The sequence below is a fragment of the Microchirus variegatus genome (genome assembly GCF_963457635.1).
Source record: "Microchirus variegatus genome assembly, chromosome: 2".
NCBI lineage: Eukaryota > Metazoa > Chordata > Actinopteri > Pleuronectiformes > Soleidae > Microchirus > Microchirus variegatus.
In genome coordinates, this window is record NC_139803.1 from 3,486,583 (window position 1) to 3,508,600 (window position 22,018).

Sequence of the window (22,018 nt, forward strand, 5' to 3'; positions counted from 1 at the left end):
ATTACACTGTAATTACACCTGCAATACCTTTTCTGATGTACTTCAGTAAGGAAAACGCAATGAAGCTGTTTATTGATTACAAAATTAAAGGATGCAATATATGGCACTCATTAACCCTTACCATTTCTTTCAGTTTCACTTCAAGGACGTGAAGTTCATGCAGCACCATGCAGAGACGTTTAGCCTCTTGAACGATGGGCAGGTCCCGTGTCAGTTTGAATTTATTCAGAAGCCCAATGAGGCCACGTACTGCAAGCCGTGGCTCACAGCAAACCCCCCGAAAGGCTTTATCGCTCAGGGTGAGTAGCACCTATTTCATCCAGGAGCTGCATTCTGTTTCAGCAATTGCATCGTCAAAATGGCTCTAGGTTTTACAAAATCTCTGCGTACTATTCATTACTTATAACTTTTATTGTAGATCACAAATGTAAAAGCAGTTCTACCTCAACAAGTGTAGCAACCTGTGGTTGTATGAGGTACTGACATGTTATCATCTGGACACCTGGGCGCCCACTCTCACGGAAATCATGGTTGCCAGAGATTTGACCTACTACTAGTGTAATTATCAACAGCCCCATTGTTTTGTGTACCCTTTTAAACCACTCCCCTCACCAATGTCCATAAAGAAAATCAGCTATTTTAGATCATAGCATACAGGATTTGTTGATGCACTGTTTCCTCCAGCAGTACGTTCAAATGTATTTTTTTTTCTGACTTCAGAGTTTGAAATCCTTCGTTTTCAGCAGTTCCTTTGTCCCTCTGAGCTAAAAACCAAGATTTTTCTTTATGGACTTTGCCGCAAGAGAGTGAGCGGTTTACCAACTTCGATTTCTCGTCACAAAAGTATGGGCTGAAATATGTGCCACCAGAAACTGAATTTGAATCATTTATATTTGAATTTGAATTGCTAAACTTGAATAATTGCATTAAAAAAAACTGCATTTGAATCACACAATTTGAATTTGTATTGTTCAATTTGAATTATTGCATTGAAAAACTGAATCTGAATAGTATAATTTGAAATTGAATTTTTCAAATTCAACACTCCATATATCTTCACATTCAGTTCTCAAAATTCAGATTCAAATTACTGTTACAGACATCCAGGTAGTTCAAGGATGAAGGAACAACAATCGAGCGCAGATACAGGGATCTGCCGGCTTGGCGTTGATATCAGCTGCCAAGCTTAACCACTGGCTCAAATTTCAAATTATACTATTCAGATTCAGTTTTTTCAATGCAATGATGCAAATTAAACGATTCAAATTCAGTTTCTGGTGGCACATATTTCAGCCCGTACAAAAGGCTGTCTAAAGGCAAGAAACAGCATATCATAGATATCGTAGAGTTAAGCAGATCTTGTTATTATTATTATTAGGTTATTTGTTAAATTAATAAAATCTGTCGAGCAGCCATGTTTTCAGTGAACACAAGCAATCTGTGGGCAGGGGTTTGCACGGAGCAGTCGGTGCATACAACCTCATAACACCACACTTGAATGAAAATTCAACTATTTGACTGAAAAAAACAGCCATAGGTAGAGTGGGTCATCTTCCAACCAGAAGCTCAGGGGTTAGATCCCTTTGCCAGACACTTAAGTGAAAAGGTGGAGCATATACATGTGCTGTGTGAGTGTTTTTGTGAATGAGTGACTGTCAAAACTGAAGTGTTAAGTCCTATAAGACTGGATTAAGACTGGAAATGTTCAATATAAATACAAACCGCTCCATTTGTGCATCTCTCACAACATCTAGGCGGTTCTGTGGACATTGAGCTGGAGGTCTTCGTGAACCGCTCGACGGCGCCCGATCTTAACGCTGGCAAACAAGAGATAGAAGACATCCTGGTGCTCCACTTGGAGCGCGGCAAGGACTACTTCATCCCCGTGGCAGGAAACTACCGGCCCAGCTGCTACGGCAGCTCCATTCACTCATTGTGTCAGATGAGGGAGCCCATCCAGGACATGCCACAAGAAACGCTTCGTCAGCTGGTTAGTGCTGCGCAAGGCACAGTGTATAAAATGTCTTTAAATAACTATTTCTTCCGCGTGCAAAGTTGTCTTTCAGGCATTTTGAAGCTTTGAAATTTTGCAGTCAAATACATCCTCGATCGTCTTCTTCATCTTCACTTTGACAAATCCTTTTTTCTTTGCTCCCTTTGTTCTTTACATCAGGCGGACATGTCTCTGGATGAGAACGCGGCAAACATCGAAAAGCCTCTAGACATTCCTAAAGAGCTGTGGATGATGGTGGATCACTTGTTCCGCAGCGCAATCAAACAGGTCAGATGCTCTGAAAAACTTTTGTGCTGGTGTTGTCATAAAAATCAAAGAACTATGCTACACTCCTACTTTACTTTCCTTAATGTTTTGCATTTATGCTTGGTAGGTTTGTATTAAAGTGATCTCAAACTTCTCGCTGGGCTTTGTGTTTTTCAAATACATTACATTTGCAGGCAAGGGACCTAATTGTGGTTTATAAACCTGTTTTATCCTCTTCTTCACGGTTACCCCCGGGACTGGGGGCAGCGCCAGACGCAGAGACAAAAGCGTCATAAAACCATGTCTAACTTTAACAAACACAGACATGCTACATACCCACGGAAAGGTCAGAAACCCAGCTAAAAGCTCATATAAACAATTCTTATGTTCACGAAACACAGTTAAAACACCAACGGATCAAACCAGCAGGAGCGAAAAAAAAATGTTACCGCGCACTCATTGAAAAGCAGATTCCAGTGGTACCATTTTTATCACAGTACGACCAAGATTCACGTATCCAGCCCCAAAATAAGAGCAAAACAACAACTGACTTTCACGAAATACAAGCAGAAATGTCGTCTTACCTTTGCTGTTTATCAAAACAAGTTATTTCCACCGGAACAAAACCACTTCTAATGAAGAACTACACTTTCCAGCATGCTTTGGGAACAAATCCCGTTCTGATCGATCATTACAGAGCGACATTAGATCGTTCTGATTAGAGAAAGGCAAATGTCTGCACAAATGCGTCACATGCATTTATGTCCCTTTGACTCGCTAATGAAGTGAATCATACGCATTTAGTGACATATAAATAAAATTAAATGGGTTTTTAATAATTTGGTACCTAAGAAATCTCAAAATGGCAGATTGTGCCAAAGTGTGCCGAAAGAGAGAACGCCTAGACATCTCTTTACTAAAACCTCTGTAATTTCACTCTGCTTCATTTCAGCAGCATCAGACTTTGCTCATGTCCACATGTTGTTACGTGACCTCCATGTGTTTTAAGCTCCTACTGCAAATTTTTGCATATTTTTATGGTGATATTTGCCTTAAAATGCAATCTTTTTTTAGGCGAGAGAAAAAAATCCTTCAGTTATGCTGTGTTCCATGTAAAGAGGGTCAGGAAAGAAGTGGTTAGGCTGTTCAAACATGGGATTGTGCTCCGAATTTCAATCCAGAAAAAATAAAAGTGTATCTGTTTGTAATGTAATGCGTTATCTAATCGTGTGCTATCTTTTATTTGCAGGAAGACATATTTCAGCAACCTGGACTCAGGAGTGAATTTGCAGAAATAAGAGACTGTCTCGACACTGGCATACCAGATTCTCTTCGTATCCTACAAATTGATGTTTTATCTACTACTTCAAAGATATTTGTTGTTCTGACGTCACACACATGTGGCTTTAGTAGTAGTAGGGAGTAGACGGTGAATCATCACCACTCGATTTTTGAACAGTGTAGCAGTGTATTTGCTGAAGTTTGTTTAATTTTGTAATCACCTCACCAAAGTCCATTGAGAAATTTTACATCACGGCTCACCGGAGTTGCTTGTCCCACTGCTATGCCCACAAATAACTTAAAATGTATGATTCCATGAGTTCTGTTTCAGAAATACTTTGTTTGGATTTACCTAAACGACACAAACTTGCTAAATGAGGCACCAGTAAACCAGCAGCTTCTGTGTCATGCTAGATTTCCGAGCTTTCGTGCAAGAAGTCATGCACAGCACAGTCGGATACACTCAGATACACTGACACTTACCCCGGATTTCCACTGGACGCGTTACAGTCGCAGCATGTCAGCGGCGCGGTTCTGCTTCGTCCTCTGCCCAGCGTCAATCCCCACCGGGCGTGTAACGTTCCGCAGCACGCCCGCTGGAAATGCTCCTATTGATTAGAATGGAAGCTATTTGCCACGCCGACTGCGCCGCGCTGTAACGCGTCCAGGGGAAAACCAGGGTTAAAAAAAAAACCCTGAGCTATCGCTTAAAGAGAAAACACACAATTGGTATCAAATTTAAGTTGTATTTCAGCACATTATTTACCTTCAGATACAACACACTAAAGAATCGAGTCAGTGCCAAAAATGGGTGAAACTGTCTGATTAATTGTTCTGTTTTTGTTTTACACACGAGACGTTTTAGCACACACCAAGGCCTCTCGAGTGTCACGTCCTTAACTCTCCACTAACCTTCAGCGGGCAGTAACCACTCGGTGGCAGAGGCTTTGCTTCTCTTCCTCGATGCCCTCCCAGAGCCTGTGGTTCCTTATTCCTTTTACCAGCAGTGCCTAGAAAGCTGCTACAACGCCAGTCAGTGTGAGAAAGTGAGCGAGCGATGGCGTTTAATAACAATTAACATCTTCCAAGAAGTTATGAATGTCAATCTCTGGCCAGTTTTGACGTGATGTCAATGTATTATGTCTTTCAGATTATTTCCACGCTACCTCGGTGCCATCAAAATGTGTTCAACTACTTAGCTGCCTTTCTGCGAGAACTATTGAAGAACACTGCTAGCAATCGATTAGACGTCAATATCTTGAGTAAGTGAATGGAGCGTGTTGTTTATTTGTGCTTTAGTCGGGATTTTATGTTGTTATGTTGCTCTTTTTATGGCTCAAGAACAGTTTTCATAGTATTTTATGATTGAGAGAGATGTATGTCTGAATTTGAATACAGGAACTGCTGTTTGCACATACACGAACTCTGTTATACTGTGCAAAATGGGCATAATATGACTGTATTGTCTTCCTGTGTAGCCACCATTTTCGCCTCCTTGCTCTTGAAGTCGGAGAAGAAGCAGGATCTTGCTGAAAAGAGGAAGACTCAGGAGTTCTTTCAGCACTTCCTGGCCCAGACCTCCTCGTAGATGGAAGATTTCTCTATCTCATCCTTCAGGCTGAAGCTGAACACTAAAAAACTCTACTGTTCAGTGTTTAAAATGAACTATAATTACGAAATGAACTGATGAATTGTTATAGTCTCTGATGGCTCTTTGTATAGATAAGTATAATTGTCGTATGTGATAGTTCTGATCCGATGTTAAGTTTTTGTGCGAAGCAAAGTTTGCAATGGACAGAGATTATCGTGTTCCTTTGAGCTGTAGACCTGATAATGTCTAATGCGTCTATATTTTATTTAAAAAAAAATAAGAAAAAGAAAAATAATAACAATAATAATTTGTATCATGACGTTTTAGATCTCAAATGCAGTTTGCTTTTATGTATATGTACATAAAAACAAGAAAGAGTGGTTGTGTCACTGGTGAATTCAAATTGTATTATTCTCATGCTGCATTCCAGGCAACTCGGAAGGCATAAACCCAGTCAGATTAGATTGACGTAATATGCAATTGTGCAAACATTTTTCATATGATTTTATTTTATTTTTATTTATTTTTTGTAGTGTACAACTGCTCGGCTGCTGCATTTATTTCGTGACTTGAATCTCCAATGTGAATTTGGGGTTCTGTCCCGAGCTGACCCGTGTTCACGTGTGGCGTTCACTTGCACTTCTTAATGTGGGATTTTTAAGCGCTTCAACTTGGCTGCCTGTAACGCATTTAACATGAAATTGGTATGTTTTCCCAAGTTTTGGCCGGAAGACCACTTACATACGTCCCTCACACGAAATGTCGCATTGTTATAAACAGAAAAGTATAATGTTTTCAGTTCAATTCAGCCCGGTTTATGTGATGATATTTAATTTCCCATAATACACCACGATCTGCTGGGAGTCCGTGACGTTGTGTAACAGGGAGGGGATTGGGAGAATGTGTTAAACATCCAAAACACATGAACACGAACACTTATATATCATCACAGGTGAGTGTTATTTCACTGTCACTTGATATTTTGGCTTGCCGGTTTATTCCGTGAACGTTCTTTCCGCAGTGAAAAGTGGCTCACACCAGCTTTCGATAGTAAACCGGCTAACGTTACTAGCATGTTAGCTCTCTAACCGAGCTAACGGGGAGCTAAAGTGGGTGCTAGCTGGGTAGCCAGCTGCTCGGTTAGACAACCTAGCTGTGGCTCAGGTTGAAAACAAATACGCGAATCTTATATTTGTCAAACCGTGTGACATTTGAAGAAGAAAACGATGACAGACCTGCTATTATGAACACTTCAGATGTGCACGTTTTGTATCTTAGGCTAGTAGCTAGCTAGCGACATGTCCTTTTGGCATGTAACAATATGACTGAATATGAATTGTGTTAAATATTGGTACGTCAGTGGTCAGCCAGCACGTCGTTATAAGACCGCTAACAATAATGTCAAAATCGCTTAAAAGTGGCAGAAGGTGAATGTTTATCGTTCTGCTCTGTCAAAACAAAAAAAACACTTAGCAGATGTTTCAGTGTTAGCCAACTGTGCTCTAGTATTGTAAAGTTGTATGTCATTGTTGTGGCATCTTTCGTAACATATTCAGTGTGTTATGTCAAGTCCGGCAAGTGAGTTTTAATCGGTTTGAAATTATAATATGTGTTAATTAATCCGAGTCAAGCCGCTACTGTTCCGTGACAGTTGTGACACTGAATTCAGAAACTTCGAGATCTCGATGTCTCCGTTTCCTCTAAACGGGGCTGATGTGTGTGTGTGAAAGAGGCTGCATTGCTTGTTTTTGTTCATGAACATTTCTACATAATATTTTTGAGGGACGATTTGAGGTCTTATTTAAGAGTAGACTGGAGTATTTACTGTTTTATTTTGTGAGGAAAGAAAACAAAACAGGTGCTGTCTCGATTGGGCATCTCTGCTGTGCTGTGAACCGTCGTATAAGGCACATAATACAATATCATATGGTTAAAAGGCTGCAGCTTTTAATCCATTATTAACCAGTTACTAAATTGATGGTTAACTATTTTGATTATCAATCAATTTGACGGGTTTTTAGTTGTTGTTTTTTTAATACAAGAGTTTTCAGCTTGCTTAAATGTGAACATGTTCTGGTTTACAAGCAACAAAGCAATCATTAAAACTGAATCATTTTGGTGTGTGGACAGAACAAGACATTGATAACATAATTATCTGACTTCAGTGCAGTGATGGGGTTTGATTGTTGATAAAATGAATGAAAATATGACGTTGCACAAACTAATTAATAAATACGTTTTAACATTTTTACAGTCACAATACAAATAGTCATAACTGAAACATACCTTGGAGTGGAGAGAAATTTATAACATGGAAAATGATACGACCACACAGTGTTGCTGCTTCAAATCGTATGAATTATATATAAGTTAGTCGTAGTGACTGTGTCCTTGTCGGTTTTGTCAAAACTTTGATTTGCAGTTCACAGGTGGGTATAACTCGTAGCCTCCACTCAGTTTGTTGTGCTCAACCATGGTGCACATCAAGTAACCCTATATGTATTTTATATATATATAAACTTATTGAGATTACCACATTTCTAAATAAATACACCATCATTCTAATAACCAAATATAATGCATTTTATCAGGCTTTTAACAAGCTATAAATCTTGATTTCTTTCCAAAATGGCATCCATTCACAGCTGCTCTACAGATGCATCATGTCTGTGCTTATCTAAGTCTTTGCATCTAGAAACACTTTTTGTTATAAAGATTTCCTTTGGATGTGAAGACGTATACAATCATAATAAACTGCTATCTAATAACTGGTCAAAGTGACAGTCTTGTCTCTTTTATCAATGAAAAGTACTACATTTGTAAGCGTGGATATACTGTGTACCATCTTTCTACCATTTACCTCTGATCAACTGCACTTTAAGTTGACTCATGCCTGACGTTGCTGTATTGATAACAATATGACTTTGTACTGTTTGTTTTATGCTTATTTTCCAGGCTGTAACGTAAACGGTAGTGAGTGTGCAGTCCTCCTCGCCAAGGAAGGAGACGCACCAGGGACCATGAGTGAGAATGGCCCTCGTAAGGAGGCGTCCATGTACTTTGAGGTGGAGGTAGATCGACTGGAACGGGACGACGAAGAAGAGGACAAGCTCCACTTCACTGTCCAAGACGATGACCTGATAGCCGAGCCCTCGTCGTCGTCCGGTCGAGTGTACGACCGAACTACGGTGCTCATTGAGCGGGACCCCATCCGGTTGGACGAGGAAGGGGAAGAGGAGCATCACTGTGGAGGGGATGACGACGGAGTCACCTTCTTGACTGAGGGGGAGGGAGATGGAGATGAGGAGGATGGCTCGCTGGCCTTTATCACTGACTCTGACGGCATGTCACAGGGTTACGTGCACCACACCATTTCTGCAGACCAGATCCAGTTCACAATCAATCCAGGCTCTACCCCCATGCCACGTAACATAGAGGGGGCCACGCTCACACTGCACTCCGAGTGCCCAGAGACCAAGCTGAGAGAGGTAAGCCGGAGTAATTGCATCTTCTCCTAATGTAAAAGTTTTTCACCTGCTAAGCTGATAAAATGTGACTGTGCCAGAGCTGAAGCAGTTGCTAGATTAATTGAGAATATATTCGACAGATTAATTGTTAGTTGCAGCTCGAGACTGTGCCAATGAAAACATATTACTTATTTTTTGATTGCACAGTTAGGGTTATCATAGTAATTGAATGGTGAATATTCCTTCAGTGCAACAGTCCTGTGGGTTTTATGACGAGCCGAGTCATGAGAGTCATGAGAAAAAAGGCACTTCATAGTTTCACTACCCCTTTTTATTGAAATGAGATAGAAGGACTACGGAGTACTGGTGCAGTATCCAAGCCTCGGTTTTCAACAGACTCAGCATCACGGCATGTCACCGTCGTGTATCGTCTCTCTCTGTATAGGCACAGATGTCTTTTAGTTGTTCAGTGATGGATCTGTTGGTATTTCTTATCCTTGGACATTTATGTGATCAATAAGACGGACAGGTGGACAGACAGATGTTCCTTGAATTCATGTAGAGATTGTGCCTGTTGGTCTGTAAAGCAACACAAATCAGGCAAAGTGTGAGGGTGGCACTAAATGCCAAGCCCCATATTTGCTATAACCTGTTTCCCTGATCGCTGATCGAGTTGCTTGTTTTGTTGTCTTTGTTCTTCTTAGGTATTATGACTCAGACAATTGCCACTCGCCGTGAAACAATTTGCAATGAGACGGAAAAGTACTTGCATACTAAAAATAACAAAAAAAATTAGTGTATCATACATTTGGATTTTGCTGAAAAAAAATAGTTGTATATGCATCAGATATTTACACGTGTTCATACATTGCAGCAGTAATGCTGATGTGAATATGACGGGAGAAAAGCTGTGAAAATCTCGAAACATTCCCACATATCCTTTTAATTTATAATGAAATGGTGTTGTGTTTTCACTCTGCGTGTAGGAGACCAAAGCACTCAGAGCTGTCTCACAGTGATCAAAGAAGTGGTGGAGAACAGTCACGAAAGTGTGGGTGATGATGAATACAGACCGAGCCACAAGCTATAAACTGTTGTTTTCCCACATTTGTGTTTGTTTAGTGTTGTCTCCCACATCCTTTTAAAATTAAAAGTGAATGCTGTAAAGATCTATTACTCAGGTTAGTGCTCGGCTGTTGTATCGGCTGTATGTTTCATGTTCACTGTACACACAAATGAACGGGAACTTTTGTTCTTCTTTTACAGTAAATGTTACTGAATGTGTCCGAGCATGTGGAATGGAGTGTTGAGGCTGCTGGGATGTGTGAATATTGTTGGATTTTCACTGATGCAGCCATTACATTTCATACTACTAGATAAAAAAAAACAAGTTGCATTATCGTTTCTAAAGGTCTCAGTCCCAGACTAAAATGCAGCTTCAAAGTTTTCAAACAAAAACAGAGCCAGCAGCATTGTAAATGTATATATTAGGGGCTCTAAAATGATGGCGTAATGTGGACGAAAAAGACGTATTGGAAGCACAATTTAGTAGAATGAATGTAGCCAGAGCCACCATTTCAAACACCACAAAGAATGTTTTTAATCTTTCGAAAGTTTTGTCTGTGGATGAAAAGATATGTAGATGTATTAGAGCTCACAATTTCATTTCAAGAAAATCATTTGTTCTCTCGGCGTTAGTTTGGCTAATACTGCTGTCGTTTATCTTGTGAGTCATCTCTTATGCAGAGTCACATTTGGAAGTTTATAATCACGTTTGTTAGAGAAATAGGGCATCGGTGGAACAACCGTTAGCTGACAAAGGAGATTGTCTTCTTGTCGTGGTGGCTGACCACACGCTTTCTCCCTCCCTGCTGTGTGTTCAGTAAAGGGGAGCATTTTTCCAAGAACAGAATGGATTGCTTTTTATTCCCATTGCCCCCAGGGCTTTTGTGTGAGCAGAGAGCATGAGACTGCCACACTGCAATGGAGATTGGTGTTGTGAAACACAGTTGGATAGGATGTATTGCTCGAGGGGGGGGGGGGTGGGGTGACGGCTAGGCATCATCGCTGTCCTTTGTGCTCACCCGCCTCATGTGCTGATGCCCCGGCTGAGTCATTGAGTTGAAGTCATCCCTGAAAGGTCACAGTTACACACGGTCAATTCATGGTATGACGAGGCTGGTTGGTTATTGCCGAGCTGAATTAAAAGAGGACTTTCTCCCTGGCTTTAACCCCAAAGAGAAGTTGAAGACCAGTTTATGAGTAATGTTCTTCTGCGGGCACAAAAAGGGCAGCCCTGAGTGGCTGTGGGTTAGTGGACACGGACAATCTGATCGTCACTTATGTTTCAAAACAAACTCATGTCACTTTCACTCAGTTTGTGTTCATGTGCCATGTCATGAATGGGAATAGTCCTATTGGAATCCATGGGGCGATGCATGAGTATATTGTTGTCGTTGAACCGCAGTATACCAATGTCAGAGGACGGTTGAAACGGTCCTCGCATGAAAGTCAGATGGAAGGTGCTATTAGTTCTGAATGTGAACTTTCAAAGCTGATCTATGTTGATATGGAATCAAGCAGTGTGGCTGGTAATGTGAACATGGCCTTCCAGTAATAATTCAGGCTTTTTGAAGTGTGTCTGTATGAGACACAGACACAGTAAATAACCCCTGTTTCAGGGACCAGCTTGAGACACGGACGTTCGCTCTCCCTTTACAAATTGAAACAGAAGTTTGTCAACTGCACGTGGTCCTGCACCAAATTCTAGAGAGAAAATCAATGTTTAGGACACAGTAGCTGGTGGTGTACTGCAGACTCACGCTGTAATTTGGGTAAATTTGTATTACAAACACTAAAGTCACAAAAAACAAAACAATTTTAACTTACTGGTAGTAGACACTATAGTGGATCACGATCTCCTGTGTGCCATGATATGAAATTGTTGATATTCTCTAATGGACTTTGGTGCAAGGAGTGAGCGGTTTACAAAGCAACACAAACTGATGTTTACATTCAGAAAAGTCTTATTAATGGCAATATTAAGTGTCAAATGTATTCGCAAGATATTATAGACTTGGGGCCAATTCCTATCTTAACCCTCAATCTTAACCCTTAATCTTAACTGGCCCTCAAAACCAAGTGTTGAGGGTTATTTTGTCACTTAGAAATGGGACACCCCTTAAATGCAGATACGTCTTCAGACTGTAGGGGGCAGAATAACGCGAAAACTGCGTCCAGTCTGTCAACTCCAAAAAAGAAGAAGAACACATACACATTTACGTCAGGATTATTTATTACGATCCGTTTGTCAGTCAAGTTATTAGGTTGTCAGTTAGTTATAAGATGATCCTCATACAAATACCACAACCACGGACATATTCAGCTGACAGTTACCACGCCCTTAATGTTTCTGTGGCAGCGTGTGAATGTGTGTAAAATAAATGTTTTCATAAAAAGCTCTACAAACACACGATGACAGACCGATGCACTGTCTGTGGGTGATTGGCGAAACTGTTAGCTTAAAGGTGCCACAAATATACGGACCGTTTACCATCTCCGATTTGATTTCATGTTTAATTAACGACCTGCCCTTGCTCTGTCAGGTGAAACGCTACCAGTGCACGTTCGAGGGCTGCAAAAGGACGTACAGCACAGCGGGAAACCTTCGCACACACCAGAAGACTCACCGGGGCGAGTACACATTCGTGTGTAATCAACAGGGTTGCGGAAAGGCCTTCCTTACATCGTACAGCCTCAAGATACACGTCCGAGTTCACACCAAGGAGAAGCCGTTTGAATGTGATGTGCAAGGCTGCGAGAAAGCCTTCAACACATTATACAGGTGAGCCTGCATGCTGCTTTGCTGTGTTGTTATGGTGCTATAAGGTCATGGTAAGTTAAGGAACGTGTGCCTCGATGCATATCTTATCATTTTCTTTTACATTCAGCCGTTTTATAACGTTCTGTGTGGGGGCAGGTTTTTTCCTGACCACAGTGACTGTTTGTCTTATATAATTTTAATATACCTTTATTATACTTGTCCTTATGAGAGGTTCATCATAAAAATCTGTGGAAAAATACGAAGATAAATGAACTGACAATAAAGGGAACAATACCAAGAAAAGAAAAAGAAAACACTCGTGTCCATGGAACAAAAACAATTCCATAGGTCTGATTCCGTATCTTTTCATTTAGCTCAATGGATTTAAAGCGGACCTAGACCTGAAGTTCCAATTAACGCTGTTTTTTAGTGTGTATCTGCGTCCTTACCTTGTTTAAGAAGCCCTGAAGGTTCTAAACAAATAGTTCAGCCACTGTTGAGAACGCTGTGTTTTATTGTAATCTCGGGCTCAGCGAGATCTCTGAAAAAACCCGGTCCGGTTACGTAAACACCGGTTCTCCTGAACAGCAGATCGTCCTGCTCCGGGCACTAGTCCGGGCACATCCGGTTTGCGTACATTGAACCGCAGAAGAAGAATAACGTCCGTTGTGGAGGTGTTTCACGAGCGGCAGTGTCTTCTGACTCTGGGTCTGACTCCGGGTCAAAGGTCGTCAAAGGGACTGCGGCGGGGAGTCGTGAAGAAGCTATTTTTAAACACTGTTTAAACAATGTTTTGATAATGAGTAGCAGTGCATCCACCGTTCCAGAGGGGGGAGCTGCGCTTCTGAGAGCGGATGTGCTGAATATGTCACTTCCGGGTACTGGCCAATCACAACACAGTCTGTCTTCTGGGTGAGAGTTGAGTCTCAAATCTCGCGGCTGGGAAACACCGTCAGAAAAGAGGATTTCTGTCGGCTCGTTTACAGCAACTAGGAGGTTATTGACCATAAAAACAAGTTAATGTATGCAAGTAGACCTCCATAACTAACATATATGTGCAACAGGACCACTCTATGTGAGCTTTAAATGTGTTGTGCAACAGAATATAAATCTATACATTTTTAACGGCTAGCTGCTTCCTGGACACAACCAATAAGCCTGCACTCGTTAGGTTTTGTTTTTGGTTATTACATTGTTGTTTAGCTTAGTGTGTCTAATATAGATGTTGGGTTAATAATCCAGATTGATATTGCACATAATAATAGTATTTGTACCAATGACTAAAGTAACTGATAGCTCCCTAAGAACTATAGTCACTAAAACACATTCACAATGAGGTTTCGCTGTGATCTCAACCAGTACACGTCGGTACCCTCTGGGTCGTGTTGTTCTCGTTGCTATGACGACATGTTTGGGGCCTGGTGGAGCTGTGCCACTGGCGTCGACTTGTCAGCGGTTGTTAAGACTTTCCTCCTTGACTTTTAATTTAATGTCCCATATTCTCCGTTGTCATCCGAGTATGCAGTAAACTATCTCTGTTGTCAGCCTCGAAACGCAGCAGCCCTCGTGCTTTCTCTTTCTCTTTGTGGAATCGGTGAAACAATTTTGACTGTGTTTGCAGACTGAAAGCACACCAGAGACTTCACACGGGCAAGACGTTCAACTGTGACTCTGAGGGATGCACAAAGTACTTTACCACGCTCAGCGACCTGAGGAAGCACATTCGCACGCACACTGGGGAGAAACCATTCCGGTGAGCATTTCTATTATGTATGCCCAAAAAAGGAGACCTTTTAAAATATAAAGATGCAGTTATCGTCCTTCACTTCCTGACTGGATCTCATTGGCAAACCTCTCGTGAGCATTTCTATTATCACAACATGATCACTGTGTTTTTATTGGATATAAAGCAGCAGTGCTATTTCTGATATAATAGAAGCTCACAGGCAGATTTATTTAATGATTTATTTTCTGTAGATGTTTTTACTCATCATAGGGAAATCATTAATATTTCTTTAGTGAAATGCTGTCTCACCAACACTCATTCCTTGTGATTTACTTTAAGTACCACAAGGGGGAGCCTGCATCACCCCAGTCCTTATATGACCTTGTGATTTATAATGATCTTATTTTGGATTTTCTTTTTTTCATTAAAAAATGTTACATACAAAAATATGTAGCATATCAACGATGCAGAAAATAATTATTTTTGGGCCAGCTTGTCTCTCTCTTCTTCATAAGTGTATTTAATAGTTTTTCTCGTGCGTAGAGTGTAGGTTGTGTCTCCTGGTGCTTATTGAATTCATTATTTCATTATTATTTATTATTATACTCATTATTTCAGTGCACCATCCTCTATAACAGCAATTTGGTGACTGCAAATTTTAAGCTACTCGCTACGAAATATTATTTAGTTTCTCACCTTTTTTACCTTTAGCACTCCTGTAGACTGGGTCCCTTGGACAACTTTTTTTAAATGTTCCACCTAGAACTCCATCGTTGTTTGCGCTGATCTTTAGCCCTGCTTTAGCTGCCTTAATTCTTTTATTTTTAATAAGGAAAATGCAAAGATTAACACAGCACTTATTTGTCACAATAATATCAGGAATTGCTATTTATTTTGCTCAGAATAATCATGACATGAAATGTTCACATCATTCTATTACTGCTTTTTATATTTTTGTCATATATTCAAATATATATATATATTTTTAATGAGTTATTCATATGTGTAGTTTGCCATCAGTGCTGTTTATGGTGAGTCAATTATTTTCACGTGGCCTTTGGTGTTGACTTTGTTTCTCTTGTCTTTTGTCGTCAGGTGTGACCACGATGGCTGTGGCAAAGCTTTCGCTGCAAGTCATCATCTAAAAACACATGTACGGACTCACACAGGTACACATCAGCGTTTTGTTTTCTTTACTTTACGCAAGCTCGATTTACATGAAATTTGTGTTGTATATTCGTTTCCTCTTTCTTTCCAAAGTCCGGTGTAGAAACGTAGGCAAAACGGCCAAAGAGAGACAGGGGTGTGTTCATGTGCACTTGGACTGTTTGGACAAAATTGCTTTCCCAGCTGAAATATTCCACTTGAAACTACTCGGACTGTATTTTGCTCGGGTGTTTGGATGTTTTTCCTAATGCCAGAGTTGCTCATTACTGTGTTTGATTTGTTTGGTGTTTGAATTGAGTAATTTCTGTTCAGGTTAGTGAGATGACCTTTTGTTTTTAATGCTTTTCAGACAGTTATAGATTAAAGTAGAAAAGATTCTGGGCTTTACTCAAGCCATTTCCCTATTAATTTCTCAAGTCATTAATTTAGATATTTAATTAGTGGCCTTTATTTGATGGCCATAGAGATTGTTACCAATTATGTATTGAAATGAAGTCACAACTTTTACTTATTTTTAGGCTACATCCAAACTACTCTGTTGTAGTTTAAAAAATCATATATTCTGTTTATTCCACACTTCCCCTGTGTTTATTGACCCCTCAAAAACAAATTTGAGACCACTGCTGGCCCTGATTTCATTTGTAAACTCCATGGCTGCACTTTATTCTCAAAACATAGATGCAGTTATTAGGGATGGCCCAAAAACCGCGATGCATACTGAACCGTGGGAAAACTGTACCGTTGCATCCCCCTAGCCTAGTTATCATCATTCACTCTCTGACTGTGTCAGAAGAGAGTTATAAGTTTCATTATTAACATTTACTTTCAGTTTTCTCTTCATCAGCAGTTTCATAACAGAAATCCCTGTGCTCAATTTTCAAAATGTGTTTGTGTTAGTAGTACTTTCTGAATCTGCTTCATGTTTAAACCTGGCATGTACAGTTAGTGGGTTAGTTAGTGGGTTAATGCCCTAAGTGCCTCCTTATTGTGCATCTTGAAACAGTCGCACCGCATTTTTCAGAGAGTCCTGTATTTCACCTGAAGTTATTTGTGGGGTTTTCTTTGCATCCCGAACAATTTTCCTGGCAGTTGTGGCTGAAATTTTAGTTGGTCTACCTGACCGTGGTTTGGTTTAAACAGAACCCCTCATTTTCCACCTCCTAATTAGAGTCTTAAACACTGTTGATTGGCTTTCTCAATTCATTTGATGTTTTAATTATATCCCTTTCCTGTTTTATAGAGTTCAACTACCTTTTCAGCTGCACTATGGATGTACTCATCTCAGGATATAGAGCTGAAACACTCTTGTGGATGCAGATTATTTGAGTTTGAAAGCACACAAATCGATATATAGCCTCGTTCTCTTCTCCTCATTCTCTTCCTCTCTCTCTTTCTCGTTTGCAGGAGAGAAGCCTTTTAACTGTCCAAGTGATGGCTGTGAGAAGACTTTCAGTAGCCAGTACAGTCTGAAGAGCCACATACGGGGCCACGACAAAGGACAGCCCTTCACCGTCACCCTCTCTGAAGTGATTCACAGCTCGGCTACTTGTCACTGCAACACACTTTCTTTCCCTATTTTGCCACAATTCTATTGTTTCTCCATTTACACACTGAGCGCAACTCGGCACCATCATCCACTTATAATAACGAGTTAACTTGCTTAACATGAAGAGTGTTATTCAAAAACAACTGATACTCCTCGGCTTTGATTCATTATTATTTGTTTTTAATGATCCTTTTACTAGTTTTATCTTTTTCACGTTGACATGTATTGTGTTGCACTATTTTTCTGTTAAACTCTTGTTTGCACGAACCAGCTTTTGATCTCATAGCTGAGGCAAAATTATAATTGTGAACATTTCATCTCAAAATTACAGGATGCAAATCACTCGCTGTGCCTCAGTGACTTGAGCCTCATCTCGACAGACTCCGAGCTACGAGAGAGCATACAAAATGTAAGTCGGACCTTTAACTGCCTCTGCTTTGTCATTCTGACACTGGATAGAAGATATTAAGATGGACATGTCCACAGAGAGTGTTGTCCCTGACTCTGTCAGTACCTCATACCATCCCACTTCAAAAAAATGTACCTTAGTAACTTTAAGTACCAAGGACTGATAAGGAAGATCCTGGTTGTTCTACAAGTTATTAAGATCATTAAATATATGAATTAAATTGTGTTTCTTGTTATAACAGGCTCAGAATCTAGACCTCAGCAATGTGACTCCTGTGAAAATCTTTGAGCTCATGTTCCAGAGTCCTGAAAATAGTGTCAGTCAGGACGATGCCCATCACCATGGTAAGAACACTTCAACGCCTGCCCCTTTTTTAAATAATATTTAAGGTGTTTGTCTTGATGGAGTTGTGATTTCTTTCCCTCAGAGAGCCTTGCTGAATCTTACAGCCTGGAAACCTCTGTCCATCATGGTTCGTCTCTCATCTCTTTCTCTATCAATCCTACCTCTTCATCCTCGTGCTCCCACGCGACTGCTGGCTTGGAGGTTTCTTCCCGGCCGAGTGTGAACTCTTGCTGTCAGGCCTCTACCTGTGCAACTGTCACTGCTACTGTCAGCTCTGCTCAGCCTTTCATCCAACTAACTGGGCCTCAGCAGGTCCCAGATGTGCCTGCTCAAACTTCTGTCCAGGCATCGAACCAAGCCCCTTCCCAGCACTATATGGCACTTCAACCCACATTCCTGCAGCCAGAGGGCGTCACGCAAACCACTCCTGTACCACCACTACTACCACCACCTCCACCACCACCATCATCATCCATCGCTGCTCCTCCTCCTGTGGCTCCAGCACTGACCTCCACACCACCAGGCACCGCTACAACAGATGCTCTTGCAGCTGTGGCTCAACCTGTGCCTTTGGCCAGTAACCCGTCGCCCAGCACTGGTCCTGGTCTGGCTCCCGCCCCGGCCACCATCACCATAGCACCCAGCCAGAACCTCCTGCAGCCCAGCTTGGTCATGTCAGACCAGAACCTCCAGTGGATCCTGAGCAGTGCTGCCAGCAGCCAGCAGAACCCGGAACAAACGGTGAGTAACGCTCCCACTCCAGAGTTCCTGCACATTTTCCACACATTTTTCGAAAATTCCATACTTTTCCAGACTTCCAGAGGATTTTTCAGTCAATATTAAACATCTGAATACCAATTGTTAGATGTTTATTATGTGAATAAATGGTTTTAAAATCCTTCACTCATTCTTCATGAAGCCATGACACTGTCACTGCCGACAATAGGTGGCTGGCTCTGTGACACGTATGGAAAATAATATATAAATGAGACTCGCAGTCGCACGGCGAACAGTAACCATGGTAACCCGACACCATTCTACTGCCAGCTTGATTAATTTCATATCATCTATAGGTAGGCTATGTTGCGTTAGTAACTTTGTTTTGATTTGTGTATATTATTATATTTATCTCTGACTCCCTTTTTCCATACGTATACAGACCTGGAAATTACTCAAATTAAATTCCATACTTTTCCATGTTGTGTAGAAACTCTGCCACTTCACAAAGAAATATGTGACTTGATTTGAACTAGTTGAACTAGAGAGTTCGTTCTCTTTTGATAGCTATACCATTAAAGATATAAAGATAAATCCTCTGCCTTGGGCAGTAGATGCTGTGTGTGATGCATCAGCAACAGCTGAGTCTGCAGATCTGTTCTTCACATTGTCGTCCTCAGCGTAGAACCAGAAATACTTTTCAGATGCTTTGGTTTAGTGATTGTCAGTTGAGCTTGTGTCTTTCATTGTCACTGCAAAACAACACAACATCACACTGTTGAGACGCATCCCAGAGTACACTCACAGCACCCTCTGCTAGTCAACTTGGTAATTAAACAATCAGACGCATTATTACTCGGCTGAATATTTATGCTCAAACCCTGAAGTTTGAACAGATATATCCACGTTTTCGATAAAAGTGACAGCCCTGTCTTTTTTCTATAGTGGTTAAGGTCAACAAGAAATAGCTTGGTAATAACAAAGGAAAATTAGGTTGAATTTCAACTCTTTCAATCATTTTTGATTCACAAATGTTTTCATTAGATGGTTTTACTCTAATAGTAGCCTGTAGTAATTCTCATTACCTGGATATTACTTTGAAAATAACATATTACTATAATGGTATCTCCTTATTTACTATTGTTATTACTAAGCTGCAAACGAGAAAAAAGTGTAGTAATATACATATATATGTATACATACACACACTAATTCAGATTTTCTGTTCAATGTTCGTTTACAGTCACATCAAGGTGCCCCAAAAGTGGAAAAGGTTTTCTTCACCACGGCCATACCAGTGGGAGGAAGTACAGGTAAGAGTAATGTGGTGAATTATAATGTTATGAATGTTTTCTAAAGGGATTTAATGAAACCATTTATTTGTTTTTGGCTGCATTATTCTGTTAAACAGTACAATGAGATGCTGCTGCCAAGTTTTAGCGATGGTTCCGGTTCGTGTGCTCACCTCTGGTTCTTTACCTGAACCAGGAACCAGCTAAAACCGGACCCAGACCGGAAGTTCCAATTCCAACGCTGTTTTTTCAGTGTGTATCTGCGTCATTACCTTGCTACGAGGCCCTGAAGGTTCAAAACAAACAGTTCAGCCACTGCTGAGAACGCTGTGTTTTATTGTAATCTCGGGCTCAGCGAGATCTCTGAAAAAACCCGGTCCGGTTACGTAAACAACGGTTCTCCGGAACAGCAGATCCTCCTGCTCCGGGCACTAGTCCGGGCACATCCGGTTGCGTACATTGAACCGCAGAAGAAGAATAACGTCCGTTGTGGAGGTGTTTCACGAGCAACAGTGTCTTCTGACTCTGGGTCTGACTCCGGGTCAAAGGTCATAAAAGGGACTGCGGCGGGGAGTCGTGAAGAAGCTATTTTTAAAACATTGATAATGAGTAAGCAGTGCATCCACCGTTCCAGAGGGGGGAGCTGCGCTTCTGAGAGCGGCTGTGCTGAATATGTCACTTCTGGGTATTGGCCAATCACAAGACAGTTGGGAAGGCTCTGCGCTGGCTGGCCAATCACAACGCAGTCGGTCTTCTGGCGGTGAGATTTATGTCTGAAATATCGCGGCTCAGCACATCGTCAGAAAAGAAAGATTTCTGTCGGCTCGTTTACAGCAACTAGGAGGTTTTTGACCATAAAAACAAGTTAATGTTTGTAAGTAGACCTCCATAATTCACATATATGTGCAACAGGACCACTCTATGTGAGCTTTAAGACATGGGCACTTGTTCTCACTGAAAACGTGGCTGCCAGCAGGGATGCAAGAAAAAAGATTTTAGTGATTTCTGTCACTGGCACTCCCGTGAAATATATTTTTGGTCTGTTGCAGGTAACTCGGTCCAGCAGATCGGCCTCAGTCTGCCCGTCATCATCATCAAACAGGAGGAATCCTGCCAGTGCCATTGTGCCTGCAGGGACGCTGCGAAGGACAAGAGTTCAAAGACTCCCTCTTCCGTCATTTCAGGCCAAGCGCAGCAGCAGCAAGCGCCAGAACCTCCTCCTCCGCCGTTACCTCAGCCCCCAGAGCCCGCCCACCGTCCGCCCCCGTCATCTCCCTCCCGCCGTCCCCCCGAGTCTTCTTCCACGGCGGGTGAGGTGAACCTGAACGCGGCCTCCTCCTCCTCCTCCTCCTCCTCCTCCTCTTCTACATCCTCAGCTCAGACTTTCTCTAAGATGGCGAGCAGCACTGCCTCGACCGACCCTCCCTCGTCCGAAGCGTTGGCCAGCATGGACGTCTCGGACTTCCTCTCCCTGCAGAGTCCCGAGACGGCCGCCAATATCGAGGCTCTGCTGCTGGTCACGGACGAATTCAACATGGCCACTGATGGCAACCCTTAGAAGAGCTGCCTTCTGAGTCTTTTGCACCATGTGTATGTGTCTGTTGCGCCCATTTATTTGCAGTCAACAATTCCTCGTCATTTCAAGTCCTCAATGATGTCCTCCACTCTCTCCCTATATAATGTGCTAGTGCTCCTGAACTCCCCCCCCCCTTTACCTGCAGTGCATTCTGTTCTGAAAGGGCGACATACATACATATATATATATATATATATATACAATACAAAGTAATTATTGTCTCTGTTGAGATTCATTGTATTAGCTGCATTTTTAGAAAAAAGAGGTTTGCATAATGAGATTTAGCAGTTAATGCTAATCAACGCAGGGAAAAGACGGTCGATTCCTTCTGTTAAACATAATCAGACCCTGTTCTCTAACGCACTGATAACCGAGAGTTCCCGCTTTCCCGGCTTGACGTTTCACGCACCCGAGCAGGAAAACAAATGTTTCTGTATAATATCCTTGTACTGTACTACAGACCCTAACACATGCTAACGTATGCTGGTATGCAACCGATCAGAATGCACTGTTTATTGGGAACTACTTTGAAATTCATCCAGCGATTGCTCCAACAGGAAGGGGGTCGGCCACGTTGCCCCCCTGTACGGCTGTCAAATCAGATGAAGCGATTTCCTCAGTGTTTTTGTTTGTTTGTTTGTTTGTTGGTTTCTAGGATAGTCCAGAAAATGTGATGATTCTTTTCCACTTTCTTTTGACGGTTCTTGACTAATTGAGGGAAGTTTCAGTTGTGCTTTTAAAAGTGAAATCAAATCGGTAAGTTGCCTATAACTTAATATAATTTAAAAAAAAAAAAATTGTACATGTTAATTTATTTA

General features: G+C 41.4%; 2 protein-coding genes across 2 annotated transcripts in view; both read left to right on the top strand.

Moving 5' to 3' along the window:
• inpp5b (inositol polyphosphate-5-phosphatase B) overlaps window positions 1–5,466 on the top strand; it is a 30,338-nt gene extending 24,872 nt beyond the window's left edge. Inside the window, exons 16-22 of the mRNA XM_083910084.1 lie at window positions 134–299; window positions 1,755–1,990; window positions 2,174–2,281; window positions 3,510–3,594; window positions 4,460–4,587; window positions 4,692–4,803; window positions 5,020–5,466. Coding sequence (XP_083766210.1) covers window positions 134–299; window positions 1,755–1,990; window positions 2,174–2,281; window positions 3,510–3,594; window positions 4,460–4,587; window positions 4,692–4,803; window positions 5,020–5,129 — 945 coding nt within the window. The 3' untranslated portion in view covers window positions 5,130–5,466. The remainder of the gene's footprint in view (window positions 1–133; window positions 300–1,754; window positions 1,991–2,173; window positions 2,282–3,509; window positions 3,595–4,459; window positions 4,588–4,691; window positions 4,804–5,019) is intronic.
• A 2,671-nt stretch (window positions 5,467–8,137) lies between these two features.
• Window positions 8,138–21,182, top strand: mtf1 (metal-regulatory transcription factor 1; the record flags this gene model as incomplete). The annotated part of the gene is made up of 10 exons (XM_083902424.1): window positions 8,138–8,620; window positions 12,205–12,443; window positions 14,044–14,175; window positions 15,244–15,317; window positions 16,720–16,841; window positions 17,193–17,270; window positions 17,512–17,614; window positions 17,698–18,356; window positions 19,576–19,645; window positions 20,674–21,182. Exons 1-10 carry the CDS (start codon window positions 8,153–8,155, stop codon window positions 21,180–21,182), a joined length of 2,454 nt encoding a protein of 817 aa, XP_083758550.1. The 5' UTR covers window positions 8,138–8,152.
• Between the last annotated feature and the right edge of the window lie 836 nt (window positions 21,183–22,018).